Source organism: Tribolium castaneum, chromosome 2 (assembly GCF_031307605.1).
Source record: "Tribolium castaneum strain GA2 chromosome 2, icTriCast1.1, whole genome shotgun sequence".
Classification (NCBI taxonomy): Eukaryota; Metazoa; Arthropoda; class Insecta; order Coleoptera; family Tenebrionidae; genus Tribolium; species Tribolium castaneum.
The window spans coordinates 25,073,220-25,092,333 of NC_087395.1; the positions used below are offsets into that span (position 1 = coordinate 25,073,220).

The window sequence follows — 19,114 nt, forward strand, 5'->3', positions numbered from 1 at the left end:
AACTAAAAACTAAATAAACAGAAAAATAAATAAAAAAATAAATAAATAAAAGCAAGCAAAATACAAAAATTTACTGTACTAAACCTAAAACAAATAACAGATAATAAAACAAAAAGAAAATAACAAAAAGCAAAAAAAAATCCTAAGGAAAAATTAAAGATTAGAAAAATATGCTTTTATTTCATTGAGAAAATTGTTCATCGAGACTTTTTCTTGAAACAAATGACAGGAATTGTATAACTTTATTGTATTGTAAGAAAGTTCTCTTTCAATTATTCTGCTTTTTTTCTGTTCTTGGTTTTCGTATCACTGTTCTCTGTTCTTTCTTCTTTAATGTCATTTTGTGACCAAGACAACACGGTCCAAAAACCAGACAGAACATGTCAAAAAATTGGCATTTTGTTGTCAAAATGTTCCTAACCCTCGCACGAGTGAGCAAATCCGTCCTAATCACGGGCGCCAATGAAGGCAAGTCTTGCCTTGATTTGCATATCAATTTTACAATAATTAATTAATTGTTAGGTCTTGGTTTTTGCACGGCTTTGGCCTTGGCGGCCAAAAACCACCGCATTATCATGGCCGACAAGGCCGATTTGGCCCTTTCCAAGTCAAAAATAGTCAAAAAAACGGGCAATTGCGACATTGTGACGAAATTCGTTGACTTCACTTCGCTAACTTGTGTGCGCAACCTTGCCCAGGAAATAGTCCAAGAAGAGGAGAAGCTTGATGTTTTGATCAACAACGTTGGAGTTTTCTGTTTGGGCAAAGAACGAACGGTTGATGGGCTCCAAGCCACCATGCAAGTCAACCACTTCGGCCCGTTTCTCCTCACCCATCTCCTGGCAGACTTGCTAGCAAAGTCTGCCCCAAGTCGCGTGATTTTCGTCAGCTCTCTGGGCGCTTTCTTCAATAATTTGACGATTAGTAATGTAAATAACCCCGATGTGAGTTACGTGGACGCGTTTTCCTCGTTACTGGTTTATTATAATTCAAAGCTGTGCAACATGATTGTGTCAAACGGTTTTGCACAACGTTTCAGTAAGGAAGAAATTACCTTCAATTCGGTTCATCCAGGAATGAGTGCTACGACGTTCCTGTGGAAGAATAAGCCAGTTGCTAACCCGTTTCAGTGTTTTTTGCAAGTGATTATCGAACGAAGGGGGAAATTGATTCACAATCGTCCTTTCAGAGTCCTGAAATCGGCGCTGAAAATTGTGCTTTCTTGGCTACCTCCGAACAAGTCGCCAACGTTTCAGGAAAATTTTTCGTCGACTTCAGGGAGCACCAACAGCCAAGAGTCACGACTGACGCGGAATTTTGCTCCGAAATTTGGGCAATCAGCGAGGATTTTGTCGGTCTTACCGAGGAAAAAATTTGTAGAAACTAGGAAAAATATTTTTTGGAGAATAAAAGAAGTTTTAGTGAAAACTGTTTCTGATTTTAACGAAAAGTTTTCGATTGAATCTCTAAAGTCAATGATCTAGAACGAAAACACCTCCGTGGACGTGGGAATTTTGACTATTTTATTCCGTTTTGGGCAAAGTACTTTGAATTTTTCTTAGGAATCAATTGTAAGAGAAAAAATTTGTAGAAACTAGGAAAAATATTTTTTGGAGAATAAAAGAAGTTTTAGTGAAAACTGTTTCTGATTTTAACGAAAAGTTTTCGATTGAATCTCTAAAGTCAATGATCTAGAACGAAAACACCTCCGTGGACGTGGGAATTTTGACTATTTTATTCCGTTTTGGGCAAAGTACTTTGAATTTTTCTTAGGAATCAATTGTAAGAGAAAAAATTTGTAGAAACTAGGAAAAATATTTTTTGGAAAATAAAAGAAGTGGAAAATTTTTCTGATTTTAACCGAAAAGTTTTGGATTGAATCTCTAAAGTCAATGATCTAGAACGAAAACACCTCCGTGGACGTGGGAATTTTGACTATTTTATTCCGTTTTGGGCAAAGTACTTTGAATTTTTCTTAGGAATCAATTGTAAGAGAAAAAATTTGTAGAAACTAGGAAAAATATTTTTTGGAAAATAAAAGAAGTGGAAAATTTTTCTGATTTTAACGAAAAGTTTTCGATTGAATCTCTAAAGTCAATGATCTAGAACGAAAACACCTCCGTGGACGTGGGAATTTTGACTATTTTATTCCGTTTTGGCAAAGTACTTTGAATTTTTCTTAGGAATAAATTGTAAGAGTGGTGGATAAGGGCAAAAAAATGGGTGAAAAAGCTTGAGTGTAATGCGTTTATTGATTCGACATTTTGATATAAGTTACTGTTACACATGGGTCTATGGGGTTTCACGAACAAGTTTACCATAAAAAGCTGATAAATAAAATATTTCTCCGTCTCGTAAACCTAATGACTAGAACCTGACCTGACCACATTAATAAAAAAACGACTCTACTAATCATATAAAATTATTTTAACTACTGTATATATACAAAATTTAATCCTAGCTACCAAGTGTATACTTGTCCATATAAAACCTAAACCTAAAATTATTGTGTCTTGTTGTGATGATAAGAGTGGTACGATATGAACAAGTGATAAGTATGTGAGTGTTAAATGCACGTGGTCCTCGATTTTAAGAATTATAATGATACATGTCTCCTGATTTGTTCACTCCTGTGTAGATCGGCTCATGTATATTGGTTTTGATTGGTTCGGCTTGCTTGCATTTAAACCTCGTCACGTAGGGGTTTTGGGGATGAAACAGCTTGACTCCGTTATGATGAGTCGGGAGGGTGGTGTGTTGCCTGGGGTACACATTGCAGCTGTTCCCAGCGACTAGACTCTGCCCGTTGGGGATCCCCCCATGCTGGGGTAGCGGCATGGTCGAGCAGTGGGCGTAGACGTTCTGCATGGGCTGGGTGGGGAAGTGCGGCAGCGTGGCAGACGAGGCCTGCATGCCCCCCAGGTCAGTCTTCTCCATGAAGGAGGTCATCCGCATGTTGGTCGCCCTCCCGAACGGCTCCTCCTTCACGCCCACGCCCTGGACGACGTCTGCAGGGACCGGCCGCGAGACCTTCCTCCTGATTACCACCGTGCTCTCGGCGGGGTTTTCCAGGATGACTGCCTGGCTGGGTGGAGGGCTCGTGTTGCGTTGGAGGGAGGAGGACTTCCAGTGGATTTCCTCCCGGTTTTGGACGAGGTCTACGACGCTGGTGGCACGACGGGCGGTTTTGTGGTCGCTGTCGTTGGAGTGGACGCCGCTGGAGGTCTCGCTGTGGTTGCTCCCTGGGGGCTCGGGAGGGGACGTGGAGCTCTCGGTGCTGAGGGTGTCGGAACGGGGGGTGAGCTCGTCGTGGGGCATGCCCGAGTCGGCGCGACGGAGGCAACGGGGGGTTTGGCCAGTGGTGATCTAGAAAAAATTCGATTCCATTCGATAATGGGAACCAAAAATGTACAGAAATGTATGTGTCCTACGTTCAAATAAATATTTAAAGTCATTCAATACTTGAATTTCTATTCGATAAGGAAAACATGTTACAAAACTATAACCAAAAATAGACCCATATACAGGCTGATTCTTCTAGGAAAATTTTTTTTATACGATCCAAACTGACCATTCTGAGCTTAACTAAATTATTTTCAACATGGCTGAACTTCCGAAACTATGAGAAATTTTTAACAGGAATGAAAAAAATTCAGTTTTAAGGAATAACAAGAAAGCCAAAATAACAGCATTTCGGCTCAAGTGGGTGGTCTTAGAATTTGATTTTAGAAAAATTTTGCGAAATATTGAGTAAAATAAAAATTAATATCATCTTCGCCTTTATCTGCCGGTGAAATTGCATTGAGTTCGAGAAGAGCAAAAATGATTTTGTGGTGAATGAAACAAGTTGTTAGTGATAAGAAATTGCAGAGAAACTGTTGTCACTTTTATTAAAAAAAAAAAAGTCGCGGCTCGGATTCGAACCGACGTCCTACCCAGTAACAATGACAGTCAGAACCTTTTCTAATTGAGCTATGATCCCTGTTTACGTGTGTTCACAAGCATGGTAGTTAATTTAGCAACTAAATCAATCTACAACGTTTTACGTAAATTTGAATTACAATTTTTAGACGATTATTACATTCAAAGTGTTTCATTTTTTCAACCATAATGGTAAATCATAAAAATTCCAGTTAATCTGTCTCATTTCAATCGACATTTAAAATAATAAACACGAGTTTTTTGCTAACTTTTGAGCCGCCCTATGATTGGCCGCTCGTACGTTCGGGAGCGCATTAGCCCGTCAATATCCAATCACAAACACTTTGCAATTTTTTGTGCGGTAGATAAACACGGAGGAGGTGACTTGTCTAGTTTTATTGGCCAAATTACTCATTCCTGAAACAAATGAGACAGCAAACCGGCGCTGGCCCTTCCCACCACAAAACTGGATTTTGGCTGCGGTGCAAAACGACCGATAATGCAAATCGAAGTCGGCGATGAGAAAAATTTGTAAAGCACTTCCTGCACTTTCGAAATTTAACAAAACAAATAATACAACAATATTCAGAGTTTGGTTTCAGCGCCTGAAAATCAATGGCAAATTAATTTTTTAATGAATAATTCGTTCAAGCTGAGAGAAATTTTAAGTTTTAACGAAAGTTCCGATTGGAACTTTGATTTCTGCATTTCTGAAATTTTTCGGATTGCTAACTGTCAAATTGCAAGGCTACTACGATTTTTTGAAAATGACGATTAAAAAATAATTATAAAACAGTTTTTTCCAAATGGAATCACTGTGTTTTTTTTCAATGGCAAGCAGAACAACATCAATTTTTATGCAGGCTTTTATTGACATCTTCTATATCTATCTCTTACAGTTTTTGAAATAATCGCAAAAAACAGAATTTTGGCTGTTATTTTCATTTTTAATCAAGTAAACTTTCAAAAAATACGACAAAATTGTGCCATTGATTAAAATAAATGTTAGATTTGTCCACCATTTTCACTCAAGAAAAGAAAAATTCAATGGAAACTAACTGAGTTACTTACAAAGCTAAAAACTAAATAAAATTTTTTCTTAGCGCTCTTCGAAATTTCGTTTATAAATGCAAAAAAAATATTCCCTTGTTGTTAAGAGTTCAAGGGCTGTGATATTTTAAATAAACTCTTATAAATAAAAATTTTAACAAAACAATTGACATATTATGTCAAAAACTATGACAGATAAATATTAACAACTTGAGCAAATTTTACTCAATTTCTCGTAGTTCTGGAAACTCGGCCATTTTAAAAATAATCTAGTTGAACTCGGAATGGTCAAGTTTTATTACAAATGTTAAAAAGTTTCTAATGTAGACCCTAAAAGAATCACCCTGTATAGATTCTGGCTCTTGTATGATTTTAGACTTTTCTAGACTTGGGTATTCAGTGAAGTAAAAATTCGCTCTGGTTAAAAATAATGAGTGAAATGCGCTTGCGAGCCACCTACCTGCGTCTCATGACTGTGAACAATGACAGATGCGGGTGTTTTTTGTGCGTATAATGGTTCTGGTGTTAGTAAAGGACTCGGATCCTCATAATCTACAGGAGGTATTAGATCTTGATTATTACTAGCGTATGTTACACGTTCGTCTTGCACGCAAGCCAGAAGCTAAAGCAATGAAGGGATGATGCAAACTCTCGTCCAACTAATGCCAAACTCACCTTTCCCTCTTCACTGACCGTATCTTCGCGGTTCTCCGGCCTGCGAACCGGCTGAGGGAGCGGCAGCTCCCTCAGCGTGGCATAATCCCCGTCATCCTCGTCCATCGCCGTCAATCGTCGTCCTCGTACTCCACTGTTTTTACTACTACAACAATAAACAACAAAACTGACTCAAATGACCAACCAAGAGCGGCGGAAAGAAGCAAACACAACACCGATTAAGAAGAGGCGTTACCGATTAACAGACGTACTAGTTGTTTCGTTGAAGGTGACTTTGTGCTTCGGCTTGTTCTTGAACCAGCACAACTGCTTGGCCTCGTCTGGTGACGACTGCGGGGTGACTAGAGCCGGCCGAAGCCAGTAAATCTGCTCCTCGTCGTCGTCCTGGTTCGAGACCGAACCATTGGAGGCTTTTTTGCTCATGGTGGCTTTCTGGATGACGCTCATTATGGCTTTCTTGGGCGAGGTCTCGGCGATGTTGTAGGTGCGACCGTTGCCCACAATCAGGAGGGGTTGCTGCGAGAGATCCTCAACCCTGGAGGACATTAAATCGATGTCGGTGACGAGTTTCAGGGAGCGGGCTTGGCGCACTGTTGCTCGGCCGACCTGGAATTCAGCCCTTGACTCTCACACCGAAGGGAAAAAGGGGATATTACTGTAACTCTCAGTTTAAAAATCCAGGTTTGTTTTATTGTCAAAAATAGCCAGATGACGATCCAGAAAAACAGGTGGAGGATTCCGCCGACGATGCAAGCCAACGTGGTTTCATCCAGACTTCCTTTGTACAGGACGGTGTAGTCATGGAGGAGGGGGGCGTTGCATATCCCTACCGATACCAAGACACACAGGGCGGCACAATGGGTGAAGTAGCTCCACCTGTTGGTGCTCCCTTCCTTCAACATTATGACTTTTCGTTCGCGTTCCTGGTTCAGGAACGCGTTGAATCTGTGGATTTTTTTTCAATGATGGTCAGTCGGGACTTGTTGTACAAACCTCGTATGGCCATAAAGATACAACACTAGGCTAGACGATAGAATTAGAAGCGTTGACATCATGTAAAGTGCTAGAGTAACTTGTGGGTTGAGTAAAAACGGTGATAATTTGCTAAATGTGAACAAAGTCGTCGGTTCGTGTTTGAGCAAAGGGAGGGTTTTCCACCCGCCGACGATTTGTACCTACAACAAGCTTTAATTCGGGAAAATTACAATTTTGTTCAAGTTACTTTGTATAAGATGGACATTCCGGCGTAGGCCAAAAGCGTATGTAAGCCGTTGATCAGCAGCTGAAACGAGAAAATTGTACCCAGACACTTGTTCGTCGACCAGAACAACGCCGGATACCGTATGGAGTACACCATTAGAGCTATGACCAGATTCATGTACTCCACACTAACTGAACTGCCCCATCCTGTTTCTGGAAACACCCAAATAACGAAAAAAATGGGAAAGTTTAGCGACCTACCGATATTTTTGTGTTCGAAATTCGTGTGGTTCTCATGACCGATAAAATCCTTCAAAGTCTTTATTACAGTATTAGTCACAACCGAGTTGCTGGTAAATGGGAGAGGAGTGATGGGTGAAGGGGTCGCCGAGCGTTTGACTTGCGCTATTGTCGTGTTGTTGGGTGTCATGAAGCTTAAAATTACCATGCGGTCTTTGTGCAGACCCATGAAGTCCAAATCCGTGCGCCAGATCCAGTCTGGAAGGGAAACCGGGTTGGAGGCGAGCAAATGAACGACTCTTAAGAAATTCCAAAACAAATTTTCAATTTTTTGTGCTTTTTTTATTTGATTGCATCTATGGACAAGTAAATACTAGGAGGCGAATTGCTCGATTTTCTGTACGCAAACAATTATTTTAAGTTCTACCAGGTCACTTATGGCTTGGAAAAAATTGCGGCTGAAAGAAATTGATAAATTTTTACGTAAAAAAATAATTTTAAATTTTAGTTCAAAATTCAAGAAAAATGTGAGAAAAAAATTTGTAGACTAATATTTTTCATTATTTAAACAATACAATTAAAAATATAAAAAAGTGTAGTTGTGAAGAAAGCTTGTTTCACTCGATTTAATACATTTTTGAGTCAATATTGAAAATCAAAAAAAACAAAACTTCAGTAATTGGAAATAAAAATTAGGAAACAAATGTTAATAGCCAAAGTGTTCTGAAATAAAAAAAACACTAGCATTTGCGTTTTTTTTTTTTTCAAAAAATCTTCCTTCCTTAAATTATTCTCTTCATGAATCTTCCAACCATTGTATTTTTTAAAGTGGTAAATATCTTAGAAAAACTCGTAACTTTGGAAGTAATTTTTTCTCATATATTTTGTTTGTCTTCGCAACAACCACACATCATCACATTTATTTTACAAAATTTGGTCAAAAAACGTCTAAAAGTCACAAAAGTTAATCAAAATTGATGGGATTTTAATAATTTTAGTTTGTCTTTTTTTTAAATAAATTTATTGCATAAAAATTTTCTAAACAAATGTTGGTCAAACGTGTTATAAAACTCAGTTTTTTAGAAGAATTCGCAAAATTCGCAAAGTTAAGACTAACACAACATAATTCTTGTTTTATGGAGTGTTTAAGCACATTTTTCAGCCAGAAACTTAATTATTTTGAAAATTTTCATGATATGGAAGCCACAAAATTTCAGAAATAGCCCAAAAAGGGTACTATTTTTGTTTTTTTTTTTTTCGAATGTTTAAATGTATATTTTTCGATTTGTTCCGCTAAAATTAGATGAAAAATAAAGTTTTGTGCTTTTTAACTTTATTTTTTTAGTTTTTAGAAACATTATGTTTCCTTCTCCGAATGTTTACAGCCAATAAATGAATTATATTTCAAACTTATTTAAAACAAGTTGTATTAATTCTGCGGTTTTCAAATTTTTAAACAAATTTTTTTGAAAAATTTCGCCAAAATTTCAACAAGCTTTCAATGACACATTTATTGTAAGCGAAGTTATTATAACAACTTATTTTAGTCAAAAGTATGTTATTTCTACCTTTCTTGATACTTAAACACGTTTTAGAACTAAAATTTCCCAATATTTCGCTAGAAGAAACCAAAAAATCACCAATTTTAATTTAAAACTATATTATGTTGGTTTTTTTAGCCGCAAAATTTCGTCAAAAACAGACCAAAAAGTCACTCAATTATCCCAAAATGGGTACTGCTTTAGCCTTGTTGAAGTAAAAACTATACGTTTTCTTTGAAAAATTTACCAAAAATTGCATGTAATATCTTATTTTCTTACATCTAGCGACTGATTTATTTTTCACAAACTTGTCAAAATACACTTAAAAAGCTGAAAATAAATATAGACATTTGTGTTAGTTTCTCTCGATTTAGCTAGTCTTTGAGCGAAATTTCGTCAATATAAAGAAAGAACCACCAAATTAAAAAAAATAGTTTTCTTGAGTGTTTAACACGTTTTTTGCATTTTTTGACAATTATTTTTAACTTTTACTTTTTTTTGATTAATGGGCTAACGATAGATAAAGACAACATTTCCAAGGTTAATAAAATTTTACATTTTTCAAAATTTTCGTTTTTTTTAAGTTTCGTTTAAATTAAAGTATGCCTGTGTTATACCATAGAACTAAGAAAAAAATTCTCTTCTCAAAAATATTAAATTTAACCCTTGTTGATATTAAAAAAAAATCAAGGTAGCCTTGTATCTGAAGAACAAATGGAGATAGAAATTTAATAAACATCTGAAACAATACAATTTACATATTCTTAAGCATATATCAAACTTTAATAAGTTTTGATGAATAGTTTTTATAATATTTAACTGTATCCATACTTTTAGCGACCCTGTATGTAAAATCCTTTTCATAAAGAAGCCTACAAGTGATGCAGGAAGATAGTTTTGGCTAAATTATCAACAACAAATATCTCTTGTAACTGCAGTAACGTGTAGCTAAAACATTACTGATAACTGGACTATTTTTTTGAATGTTCTCTTTATTTGTCCGTCGTGTCTTTAGATAACTCCATCAGAAAATAAAAAAAATCTTGATTTGTTTTGGAATTTGGCAAAATCGCGTCCAACAAACCTTGTGACAAGAACCCGGCTTCAATCAGCCTGGCCTCCATCAGCAGCTTGGGCACCAGCAGACAAAACGCAATGACCAAGTGCACAAACGGCGCCGTGGGTCCCCCATGCCTAAACAGCCGACAAGTCCCATTGTTCGTCAGAATCTCGTTCGCCGGCTCCCTGCTGCACGTGCTCAACTGCCGTCCCAGCTTGAACCCGTCATTGGCCAAGTTCCCGATTTTGAACAGCGTCGCGACCAGGAACAGGGGCAGCAGCAGAATCGCGGCCCCTGTCAGGCCCAGACTGCAGTTCAGCTCCAAGTACGGCACTGGCAGGTTCTCCGGCCAGGCCAACAGCGAGTACCCCAGGATCCGCTTGACGCACTTGATCGCGGTGTAGGCCTGCAAGGCCGTTCCGAAGACGCCGTACCACAGCGACCACAAGTTGTTGAGGTGGAGGCAAGTGCAGCAGCCGGGCCGGGGCTTGGCGGCGCAGGGCTTGGGCGTCGGTTGCGGCGTCTCTGCCATTTTCGCTTTTATGTCATTGTTGTTCTCGTAAATGTTGCTGCGAGAGGATGAAGACATGACGGCTCACTTGGTGGCAGTGGCGGTGGGAGTGGAGCAGCGCCCTAAAGACGTCTGGAAGCGGAGACGCGTTAATGGGGTGGATGCGAAAGCGACAATTCGGGCGAGGGAATTAGCGATCTGAGCCACGGCGGGATTAAATTTAATTGTTTGGATAAGACGACTGAAATAGCTTTATGGCGTTTGTGTTTGATCCGAGTTCAAAGTCAATAAAAATCCTAATTTTGGGCATTATTTCTTATTGTTGGACTTACGCAAGATAAATTGTGGAAAATCCAGATTTAGATGACTCACTGAGATGATTTATACTGGATGGTGCTCGAAACTAAGTAAACAACTTGAAAAAACCCTTTGTGTGTCAGATTGAATTTTACTAGACTTTGTCTCATGACTAAACCTTTCAGCGTGGTGTAAAACTGTGATGTCCTGAAAAACACAATTTTCTCTGTTTTCTTTCAAATTTCTTGAAAGCGACTTAATGGCAATTTTTTGCAAGAACATAGGACTAATTATTTGGAATGATTTTTGCTCTTAAACTGTAAATATTCACCTTTCTAAATATTTTACCTATTTTTTCTTGAAAAACTGTCCAAGGTCCTCATCAATTATTAATTTTGCGTTCGTTTTTTTTTCGAAACCTCACAAAAGGAAGTAGGTATTAGAAATAAAATTAAAAATTGTTTGATTTATATTTTTAATAAAATCCGCCATCGGTTTTAACTAAATTAAAATATTTTTTGATTTGAGTTCTCCTTTATTTTTTTAATACTTTTGAAAATACTCAAATCAAGCAAAAAAAATTTTAAAAAATATCTTGGAACTTTATTTATTACTTTCAATATCTTATCTGTTTGTGCGTCGGTTTTACGAAAAACAAATTCCCAAAACGACTGAATGAGTTAATGTACTGGAAATTCCAATAAAACTAAACAATTTTAAACAAATCCAGCATTTTTAAGCAACTTTCGCCTTGTAACTTCCTGATGAAAAAAACCTTGTAGGTACTTAGATCCTGGTAACAATATTCTCTGTTCTAATTTTCAAATTTTAAATTTCAAACTTAAAGAAAATCTGTTAATATTTACATTTCTAAAAATTTTATCCGTTTTTTCTTAAAAACTGTCTTAGGTCCCCATTATTTTTTCAAAAACCATAAAGACAAAGTAGTTATTATAAATAAAACTAAAGTTGTGTGATTTATTCTTTTAATAAAATTAGCCATCGGTTTTAACTGGATTAATAATTTTTTTTTGATCCGATTTCTTTTTTGTTTTTATATTATTTTTCCCATTATTAAAAATAATCAAGCAAATAAATTATAAAAAACTCCTAAAACTTTAATCATTATTTTCAATATCTTATGTACAGTCACGATAGAAAAGAATGACATCCCTACTAAAAAATACTAAAAAAATTATGTATAAGCACGTTGGCTTTAAAAAAGTTAAACACTGGAATAAGATATCTACTGGAAAAAACGCTTTGTCGGATTGAATTTTCCAAGTCCTTGTTTTATAACTAAACCTTTCAGCGTCGTATAAAGAGCTACTTTCTCGTTATTTTCTGAAAAACGCAATTTTCTCTATTTTCCTTGAAATCCCTTCAAAGCGAACTTAAAAGCTACGTATTTTTTAGCAAGCACACAAACACAATATTTAATTGAAGAAACTGAAGCACTAGTTGAATATACATAGTCGTACTTAAAAAACTGTGTAAAAATTTAAAATGTCTTTTTGAGTTTTTGAGTTTAAATTAAAAAAATGTTGCTTATAGGTAAATAAATAAAAAAAAATATTTTTGAAGTGATTTCTCCCTTATTTTTACACTTTTCCAACTATTGAATGACTCAAATCATACGAAAATGAAGAATTATATGAAAACCTATCTCAGAACTTTAACCACTACTTTCAATATCTTATCTATTTGTACATTAGTTTCCGAAAAACAAATTCTCAAAAATGACTGAACAAAATCATGTACTGGAAGTTCCATTAAAACTAAAACTAAAAACTTTAAGTCCAGTATTTCAGTTTGAATATTTTAAGCTCATATTTCTCATGTTAATCTCCGAACCACTTTTGTAATTTCCTGAAAAACGCCTCTGTTCCATTTTTCAAATGTTAAGAAACATATTTTTTGGCCAGTTTTGCGAAACGAGAAGAAAAATTAATTGATAAAAATAAAACAAAGATTTTGGCGACCTTTCTTTATTAACAATTTTTATGAAATTGGTTGGTTGATTTAAAAAAAAAAACTGACACAGTAGTGCAAAATATTCGGAAACAAATTTGGAAAACTCCCTCATGTCGGACTGAATTTCCTTGCCTCAGCTTTATAAAAAGCTGCACTTCCACGTTGTTATTTCCTGAAAAATTCTTAGATCCTCGCGATTTTCAGTTTCCCTTCAAATCTCCTTAGACCTATTTTTCGTGCAATTTTCCTTTACAAGACCACACGCAAAAGAATCATTTGAAACATTTAACTGACTAAATCGTCCTGAAATAAACGAAACCGATGCTCCATTTAAGCCGCTTTCGTGATAAATCTGAAAAACCATCACACGCTGTTGAATCATCTTTGATTTTTATTTGCGCAATTTTGTCAAATGCGAAGCGTGATAATAAAAAATGAGCATTAAGTTCAAAGCTCCACTCAACTGTGCAAAATCGCTCTGAGGCACTCAAACGCGAAAGATAAAAAATCAAATTCCATGCAACAAAGTTGGCAAAAACGCCCGGAAAATCGAATTTCCACTTTAGGCAAACCGCGTCTATCGCTCGTAATTCCGGCATCATCCCTCTAAACGGTTTGTTTTGAATCGATAATTCCGGATTGTCGCTTCCGGATTCCGGTACACGAGTGTAGCGCTCCGATGAAAAAATTCCTGCAAATCCTGCGACAGGTGCCAAGTAAATGAGGCGTGCCTAATAATCCCACAATCGATAAGTTTGAGTTTTTCAGACCACACCTAGCGAAATACCCCAAACAATTACGATGGTCAATGCCCTGCCATTGTTTAGGCTCGGATTTGTTTTGATTGGAGCAAGCTCTCGGAAAAAAACACCTCCGGTGTGAATAAAGTCGAGTGCTTACCATTTTAGCAGCGCAACTGGTTCTCGCTGTTCACATCTCAATTAAACCATCACAAGGACACTTGTGCTCACTCGACCTTCTGCCAAAGATGCCGACGCTTCCATAACGCGCCAAGCCGTCTATTCAGGCGTCGCGAGCGTCGCCGGAAGTTAGTTTTGATCCGGCAACAATACGCGCGATGGCGGACATGCGCCTTATGGGATTATTGATTCGGACGTCGATATGCTGGATATTAAGATTCAAAACGGGGCGAAGGAAGTTGCTAAAGGTTATTACCGAGAGCAGGAAGCAGCGGACACCAGGAATTCCAATAAACATTTAACGAAATAAATAAACGGGGAATGATTGTTTGGCTACGACGACGGGAATAGAGACGATGAAAAATTTCGCCGGTTTCACGCTGGAAGCAAAGCCATTTCTCTATTTTTATTCAATGTTTCAAGAAATGCTCCGACTTCACGGTGCGTTTTTGCTGCTTCTGTGAAAGAACAAACTTTTCCATTTCCGCGGAAAGTTGCAATATTACACGGCTAAGGCGCCGGGTACATATTGACAAGAGTAAGCCGCATATTGACGGTGTTTTATATTAAACTTAAAAATTTTATTTTTTTTTCAAGCTTAAATGCAGGTCAAAAGTAAAAAACACAGTCAAAATTTGTTATCCTTTTTCTGGTAAACATCTCACCAGTTTTGAAAAATTTGAATAAAAAACTTTGTTTAGTTTCTGAAGAGAATTACTTCTCTCCAGTGGCGTATTTAGGTGCATTGCCGCCCGGGTTACTTAATTTTGGGCACCCCTGCCTTCAAAAAAGAAATACATTTATCCAGAAAATAAGGAAAAAATATTCGTAATTTTTTTAAATTGCTTGATGATGTAGTAATTAGTTTTTATTTCATAAAAGTTTGTTTTTGTTAAACATTTGACAAATAAATTTTTAAATTTGAAAAAGTTTTTTTAGGCATATTTTCAATTTTTTGCTTAAATTTTAAGTTTATTTTAGCGCTTACGTAATTCTGTCATTTTAGTGCTAAAAAGCCCGAACTCTACAAATGACCCTTCAAAATTTGAATTGGTACAGTAAAACCTCTCAACAACGGACACCGCTGAATCTTTAATTGTCCGTTGTGGAGAGGTGTACGCTAATGGGAGGGGGGCAATTTTAACAAAAAAAATATTTTTTTTAATAAACAAGTGCACAAATGGTAATTATCATTATGGTGATTATGGTAATTGGAGATTTTTTTGTCCCCGTCCGTTATACAGAGGGTTCCTTGTGGAGTCTGTCCTGGTAGTCCATCATTTAACCCGTGTTTCTCTCCAAAAGCAGGAAAAATTCTGATGATTAAGTGGCGATTTTAGCAGTTATTCTGATAATAGACGTAAACAATCTCGTTCTAATTAAAACCGCTGGACGTCTGATACGTATAAGTTGACACTCCAATTCCTGCGAAGTTTATCAGACGCATTTTCTCGTATCGAACGCTCGAATTTACGTCAACACAACACAAACCGATCATCCTTACGGATCTAATCAATTTTTCCAAGGTAAACAAGAAAGAGTGAAATATTTTTACAATTTATAAAAAATGCATTCGAAATCTTTCCATTCCCTTGACACCGCCGCACTATCACGCGAATCGATCGCTTCTCATTCCCAAGAAGAAAAAACGGTAAAATGCGATATGCAAATCCCCCCAAAATTGAAATTCACTCACACCGGAAGTGTTATTACACTATAATATGTAAATACGTCATGGTATTACCACAAAGTTTTGTAGCTAATTAAAAAACGCCTGATTTGTATTCTCGCAGCTGTGCCAGCAATCATTTACATCCCGTATTATTCCTTGAAGAAATATTAAACATAACTCAAATGAGGAGATAGGGGCCAGCATTTCCCTCGTCCTGTCGTCTCACTGCCACAAAATCCAAACACTACACGCCGCTCTAATTTTAAATTTAACCGAGCAGTAAATCAGCTAAATACGGAATCCCTCTAATGACCACAACAATCGATTCGAGTCCAGCGACTTGCTGCCGCTTTTAATGCTCAGTTTAACGCTGATTTGAATTGTTCATGAGACATAAACACGGGCCCATTGTTCACTCCACGTACTGCACACGAGGAATTCTTTAATCTTTATTCAATTAGGAACGTGGCCGGATTGTTTATCCACACTTTGCTCATTATTCGACACAAAATTCCCTTAAAATTGCAAAGGGAGGGCGGACGTGCCGCAGGCCAGACACAGAGGTGTCCAATTAAAAAACACAAACCAGTGGCGTAGCGTGTGGTTTTTCCCCATTTTTCGTTTAAATCAAATTTTCTTTTGCATTTTGTGGTAAAAAAAATGCGTAAATAACAACGAGAAAGATGTTAAAAGGTTTAGGTCGAGTGAAACTAATGTTGAAAGTTTACTAACTTCAAGTAACCAGCAAATAATTCGAAGTTTTTGCAACATTAAACTTTTGGAAAAAATCTCCAATTTAACACACATAGCAAATTCATCAATAAATAATTTAAAAAAATTGAAATGGTGCAAAAAAATTGCTTGGAAAAAATCGAATTCATTTTTATGATAGTTGATGGTTATCAGAGGAATATAACTAGATGACTATATGTTTGACTTATTTCATTTTTACTGAGATTATATTAATTTTTCATCGTTGAAAAGCTCTTTTCTTTCTAATCCTCTGCAAAGAATATCAAAGAAATTGCTAAGAAATACAAAAATAGACAAAAACTACTTTCGTTGATAATTTGAAAGCTATTAAGAATTTTGTATTTTTTTGACACCAATCGGTTCCCCAGATTATTGGGTATTCGCTTTGGTAAAATATGTTTATTTAGTGGAATATTTTTCCCGTAATTGACAAAAAAATATTTTTTGCATAAACAAAACAAAATAATAATAATAATAATAATAATAATAATAATAATAACTGTACTTAAACTAAAAAAACCTAAAAAAACAGAAAATAAAACAAGTCGAAGAAGTTTGTCGAGTTGAAGCCCGAAGAAATGCACTTTTGATACAATACAGTTGCAAAAATCGTGTCTTTTTGTCTATTTTTATCTAAACTATGTGTTTTAAAATGTTACCTACCACTTTTAAAATCTACTCTAAAACGTGAAAAAATAAAATAAAGAAAACAAAAACGAATGATCAATAAAAAAATCATTTAATAATATTAAACAGCTGAAAGTGGTTTCTTAGGTTAAATAAAAAAAATGTTTCTATTCATTAAAGTCCGGAATTTTTTTCTCTAGTTTGTTCTATTATCTGTCTTTTGTTACTTTTTTTTATTTCTTTTTTTTTCTTCTTATTATTATGTATATTTTCTACCTTTTGTTCCCCATTCTGTGCTTTATTCTCTATCCGAAGTTCTTTACTGAATAGGGGTTTGCTATATTTTTTATTAATCTGTCTTCTATTTTAATAAAGATAATAATAAGCCGACTTAGAGCCCGTTTACAGAACATTTTAATTGCAATTAAATTTTAATCGCGATTAACTTGACATTTGTCAATGCATGTTAAATGACAACTTAATTCGAATTAGTTTAATTTTGAATTAAATCTTAATTTCGCTTTCTGTAAACCGATCCTTAGAATTGTAAATACAACTCAGTTGCTATTCGAAGTTAATTCCATTAGCTACTAAAAACTAAATGAACAGAAAAATAAATAAATAAATAAATAAATATATAAATAAATAATTAAATAAAAGAAATCAAAATTACAAAAATTGACTGTACTAAAACTAAAAAAACCTAAAGAAAAATAACAGAAAATAAAACAAGAAGAAAATAACAAGAAGGAAGAAATTTCGGAAAAAAATAAAGATTACAAACGTGTTAGACCAATTTTTTTGCAATATTTGAATTTTTCATTTTTTGCCTAAATCTAAAGCTTTTTATACTTTTCTTTCCTTTGCAAAAAAATATTGTCCTACGACTAACAGTTTACAAAATTACTAATAATAAATGTAATGGACAAAACCTATTTCCGTTGATAACTTGAAAATCACTATTAGAAATTTTTAGCAAAAGATTTAAATTAAAAAAAGTTCTAAATATTTATAAGAGACAAATAATATATGCTCAAACCAAAACAGAAATCAGCATGTGCTGATATTTTGTATTTATTCCTTATAATAAATTATGTATAATTAATTAGAAACAGAATTAATACAGTAAAACCTCTCAACAATGGACACCGATGGGGAATCTTAAATTGTCCGTTGTAGAGAGGTGTCCACTAATGGGAGGTGAAAAGTTTAATATGGGTTTTGTTACGTTTCTACAAAAATGTCCGTTGTGGAAATGTCCATTAAGGGAAGTTTCACTGTATTAATAAAATTAGAAATAGTATTGGTATAGAAATAGTTAATAATAAATAATTCGAAATTTTCTAGTGTCAAGAATGATTAAATGTTTTGTTCAAAAAATACGTAAAAAATGTTGCTATAGTCCCAAAACTGAAAAAAATTACTTTAATAAATAAAAATTAAAATTTCAAAAAGACGATAATTTAGAGGCTAGCGACATTTTTTTTACTTTTTTTTTTCACAAAACATCATTTAAACATCGTCATTTCTAGATTTTAGAATGACATAAAAAGTAATATTTTTATGCAGTAATTAATTGTTATTAGAAGGAATTATGCACCGAATTTTGGCAAAATTAGAGAAATGTTCAATTGCACTTGATTATTTTCATACGTAAACATTTTTTTATTTATTCATACTTCTTTAAAACTCCATTTTTGCGTTATTAATAATTCAGCCTTAGAAGTCGATAAAATATTGTCCTACGACCAACAGTTTACAAAATTACTAATAATAAATGTAATGGACTAAACCTACTTCCGTTGATAACTTGAAAATCGCTATTAGAAATTTTTAGCAAAAGATTTAAGTTAACAGTGCTTGAGTTAACTTAGATGTAAATTATGAAACCGTTTTACAAATTATTAAACAATTTTCTAACAAAAACATTGGGGTAGATCAGTCCCCATCCACCATCTGTCCCGCATTCCGTCGACAATTTCACGCCAACCCCAACCCCCAAATTTCCATCCAACCTCTTGGACTTTCCTCCGGATTAAATGTCCGAAAAGTAATACCTGTTTGAAAAACGCCAGGTGTGAGCCGACCCGGGCCTAAACCACTGCCGGAATCTGTTCTGTTTCGGAGTTTGCAGCTGCTGGAAGGCCATGTGTAGCCAATCACTGCATCTCTCGAAACACACCTGTCGTCTCGGCACGAAATCGGCCAAAATTTACACAAAAAAACCCAATTTATAAATTTATGCAAATGTGCGAAACAATGCGGCAGGAAGCGCGAATTGCATAACACGCGAAAAATGGATAATTCAATGGGGGCGAGATCGGGGCGGCTTGGACTCACCACGTGCGGGTCGGTCGAGCGCCGAGTCGTCGAGGTCTTCACTGCCAGCACGCACACCAGACTACAGTCCAAGAATAAGCCAGGTTTCAGGCGAGCGGCCGGTGGTAGGGCCGGGCAGATGTTACAGTTTCAGCTTTGACACATTGTGTCAAAATTCTAGTGAAAATGTGCAAACGCAGGATGAGTCGCGCCACCAAGAGCCTCCCCAAGTCGCGGAAGGAGACCAACGTGTGCCGGGGCCAGTCGGCGTCCACGTCCAGAGTCGTCTCCAAGCACGTCCTGGTGCTGCACCGGGGACGCTGCTACGAGGAGCACCAGGAGGAGAAGTACCTG

General features: G+C 35.9%; 2 protein-coding genes across 7 annotated transcripts; one reads left to right on the forward strand and one right to left on the reverse strand.

Annotated features, from left to right (window-relative positions):
• The first annotated feature begins 343 nt into the window (after positions 1-343).
• Positions 344-1,538, forward strand: LOC103314344 (retinol dehydrogenase 14). 2 transcript variants are annotated; one of them, XM_064354709.1, is made up of 3 exons: positions 344-468; positions 523-1,138; positions 1,190-1,538. In XM_064354709.1, the coding sequence occupies exons 1-3, from the start codon at positions 381-383 to the stop codon at positions 1,482-1,484; spliced, it is 999 nt and encodes a 332-aa protein (XP_064210779.1). In that variant the 5' UTR covers positions 344-380; the 3' UTR covers positions 1,485-1,538. The 2 variants fall into 2 exon arrangements, with proteins under 2 accessions (XP_064210779.1, XP_015839349.1); XM_015983863.2 differs by having other exon boundaries at positions 523-1,142; positions 1,190-1,442.
• A 695-nt stretch (positions 1,539-2,233) lies between these two features.
• tinc (tincar) lies at positions 2,234-18,914 on the reverse strand. 5 transcript variants are annotated; one of them, XM_008200157.3, is made up of 10 exons: positions 18,782-18,914; positions 9,712-10,330; positions 7,108-7,344; positions 6,869-7,059; positions 6,640-6,821; positions 6,303-6,591; positions 5,882-6,252; positions 5,647-5,791; positions 5,432-5,593; positions 2,234-3,366 (listed from the first exon to the last, which is right to left on the reverse strand). In XM_008200157.3, the coding sequence occupies exons 2-10, from the start codon at positions 10,274-10,276 to the stop codon at positions 2,590-2,592; spliced, it is 2,919 nt and encodes a 972-aa protein (XP_008198379.1). In that variant the 5' UTR covers positions 10,277-10,330; positions 18,782-18,914; the 3' UTR covers positions 2,234-2,589. The 5 variants fall into 5 exon arrangements, with proteins under 5 accessions (XP_008198379.1, XP_008198382.1, XP_008198381.1 ...); XM_008200160.3 differs by lacking the exon at positions 18,782-18,914 and adding an exon at positions 13,370-13,602 and having other exon boundaries at positions 6,869-7,053; XM_008200159.3 differs by lacking the exon at positions 18,782-18,914 and adding an exon at positions 13,370-13,601 and having other exon boundaries at positions 5,647-5,788.
• Between the last annotated feature and the right edge of the window lie 200 nt (positions 18,915-19,114).

Coding starts and splice junctions, on each gene's coding strand:
- LOC103314344 (XM_064354709.1), top strand. CDS start 381: ATGTCAAAAAATTGGCATTTTGTTGTCAAAATGTTCCTAACCCTCGCA. Junction 469..522: donor AATCACGGGCGCCAATGAAG/GCAAGTCTTGCC, acceptor ATTAATTGTTAG/GTCTTGGTTTTTGCACGGCT. Junction 1,139..1,189: donor AACCCGTTTCAGTGTTTTTT/GCAAGTGATTAT, acceptor TCGTCCTTTCAG/AGTCCTGAAATCGGCGCTGA.
- tinc (XM_008200157.3), bottom strand. CDS start 10,276: ATGTCTTCATCCTCTCGCAGCAACATTTACGAGAACAACAATGACATA. Junction 7,345..9,711: donor AGCCGGGTTCTTGTCACAAG/GTTTGTTGGACG, acceptor TTTCCCTTCCAG/ACTGGATCTGGCGCACGGAT. Junction 5,792..5,881: donor ACTAGTACGTCTGTTAATCG/GTAACGCCTCTT, acceptor TTATTGTTGTAG/TAGTAAAAACAGTGGAGTAC.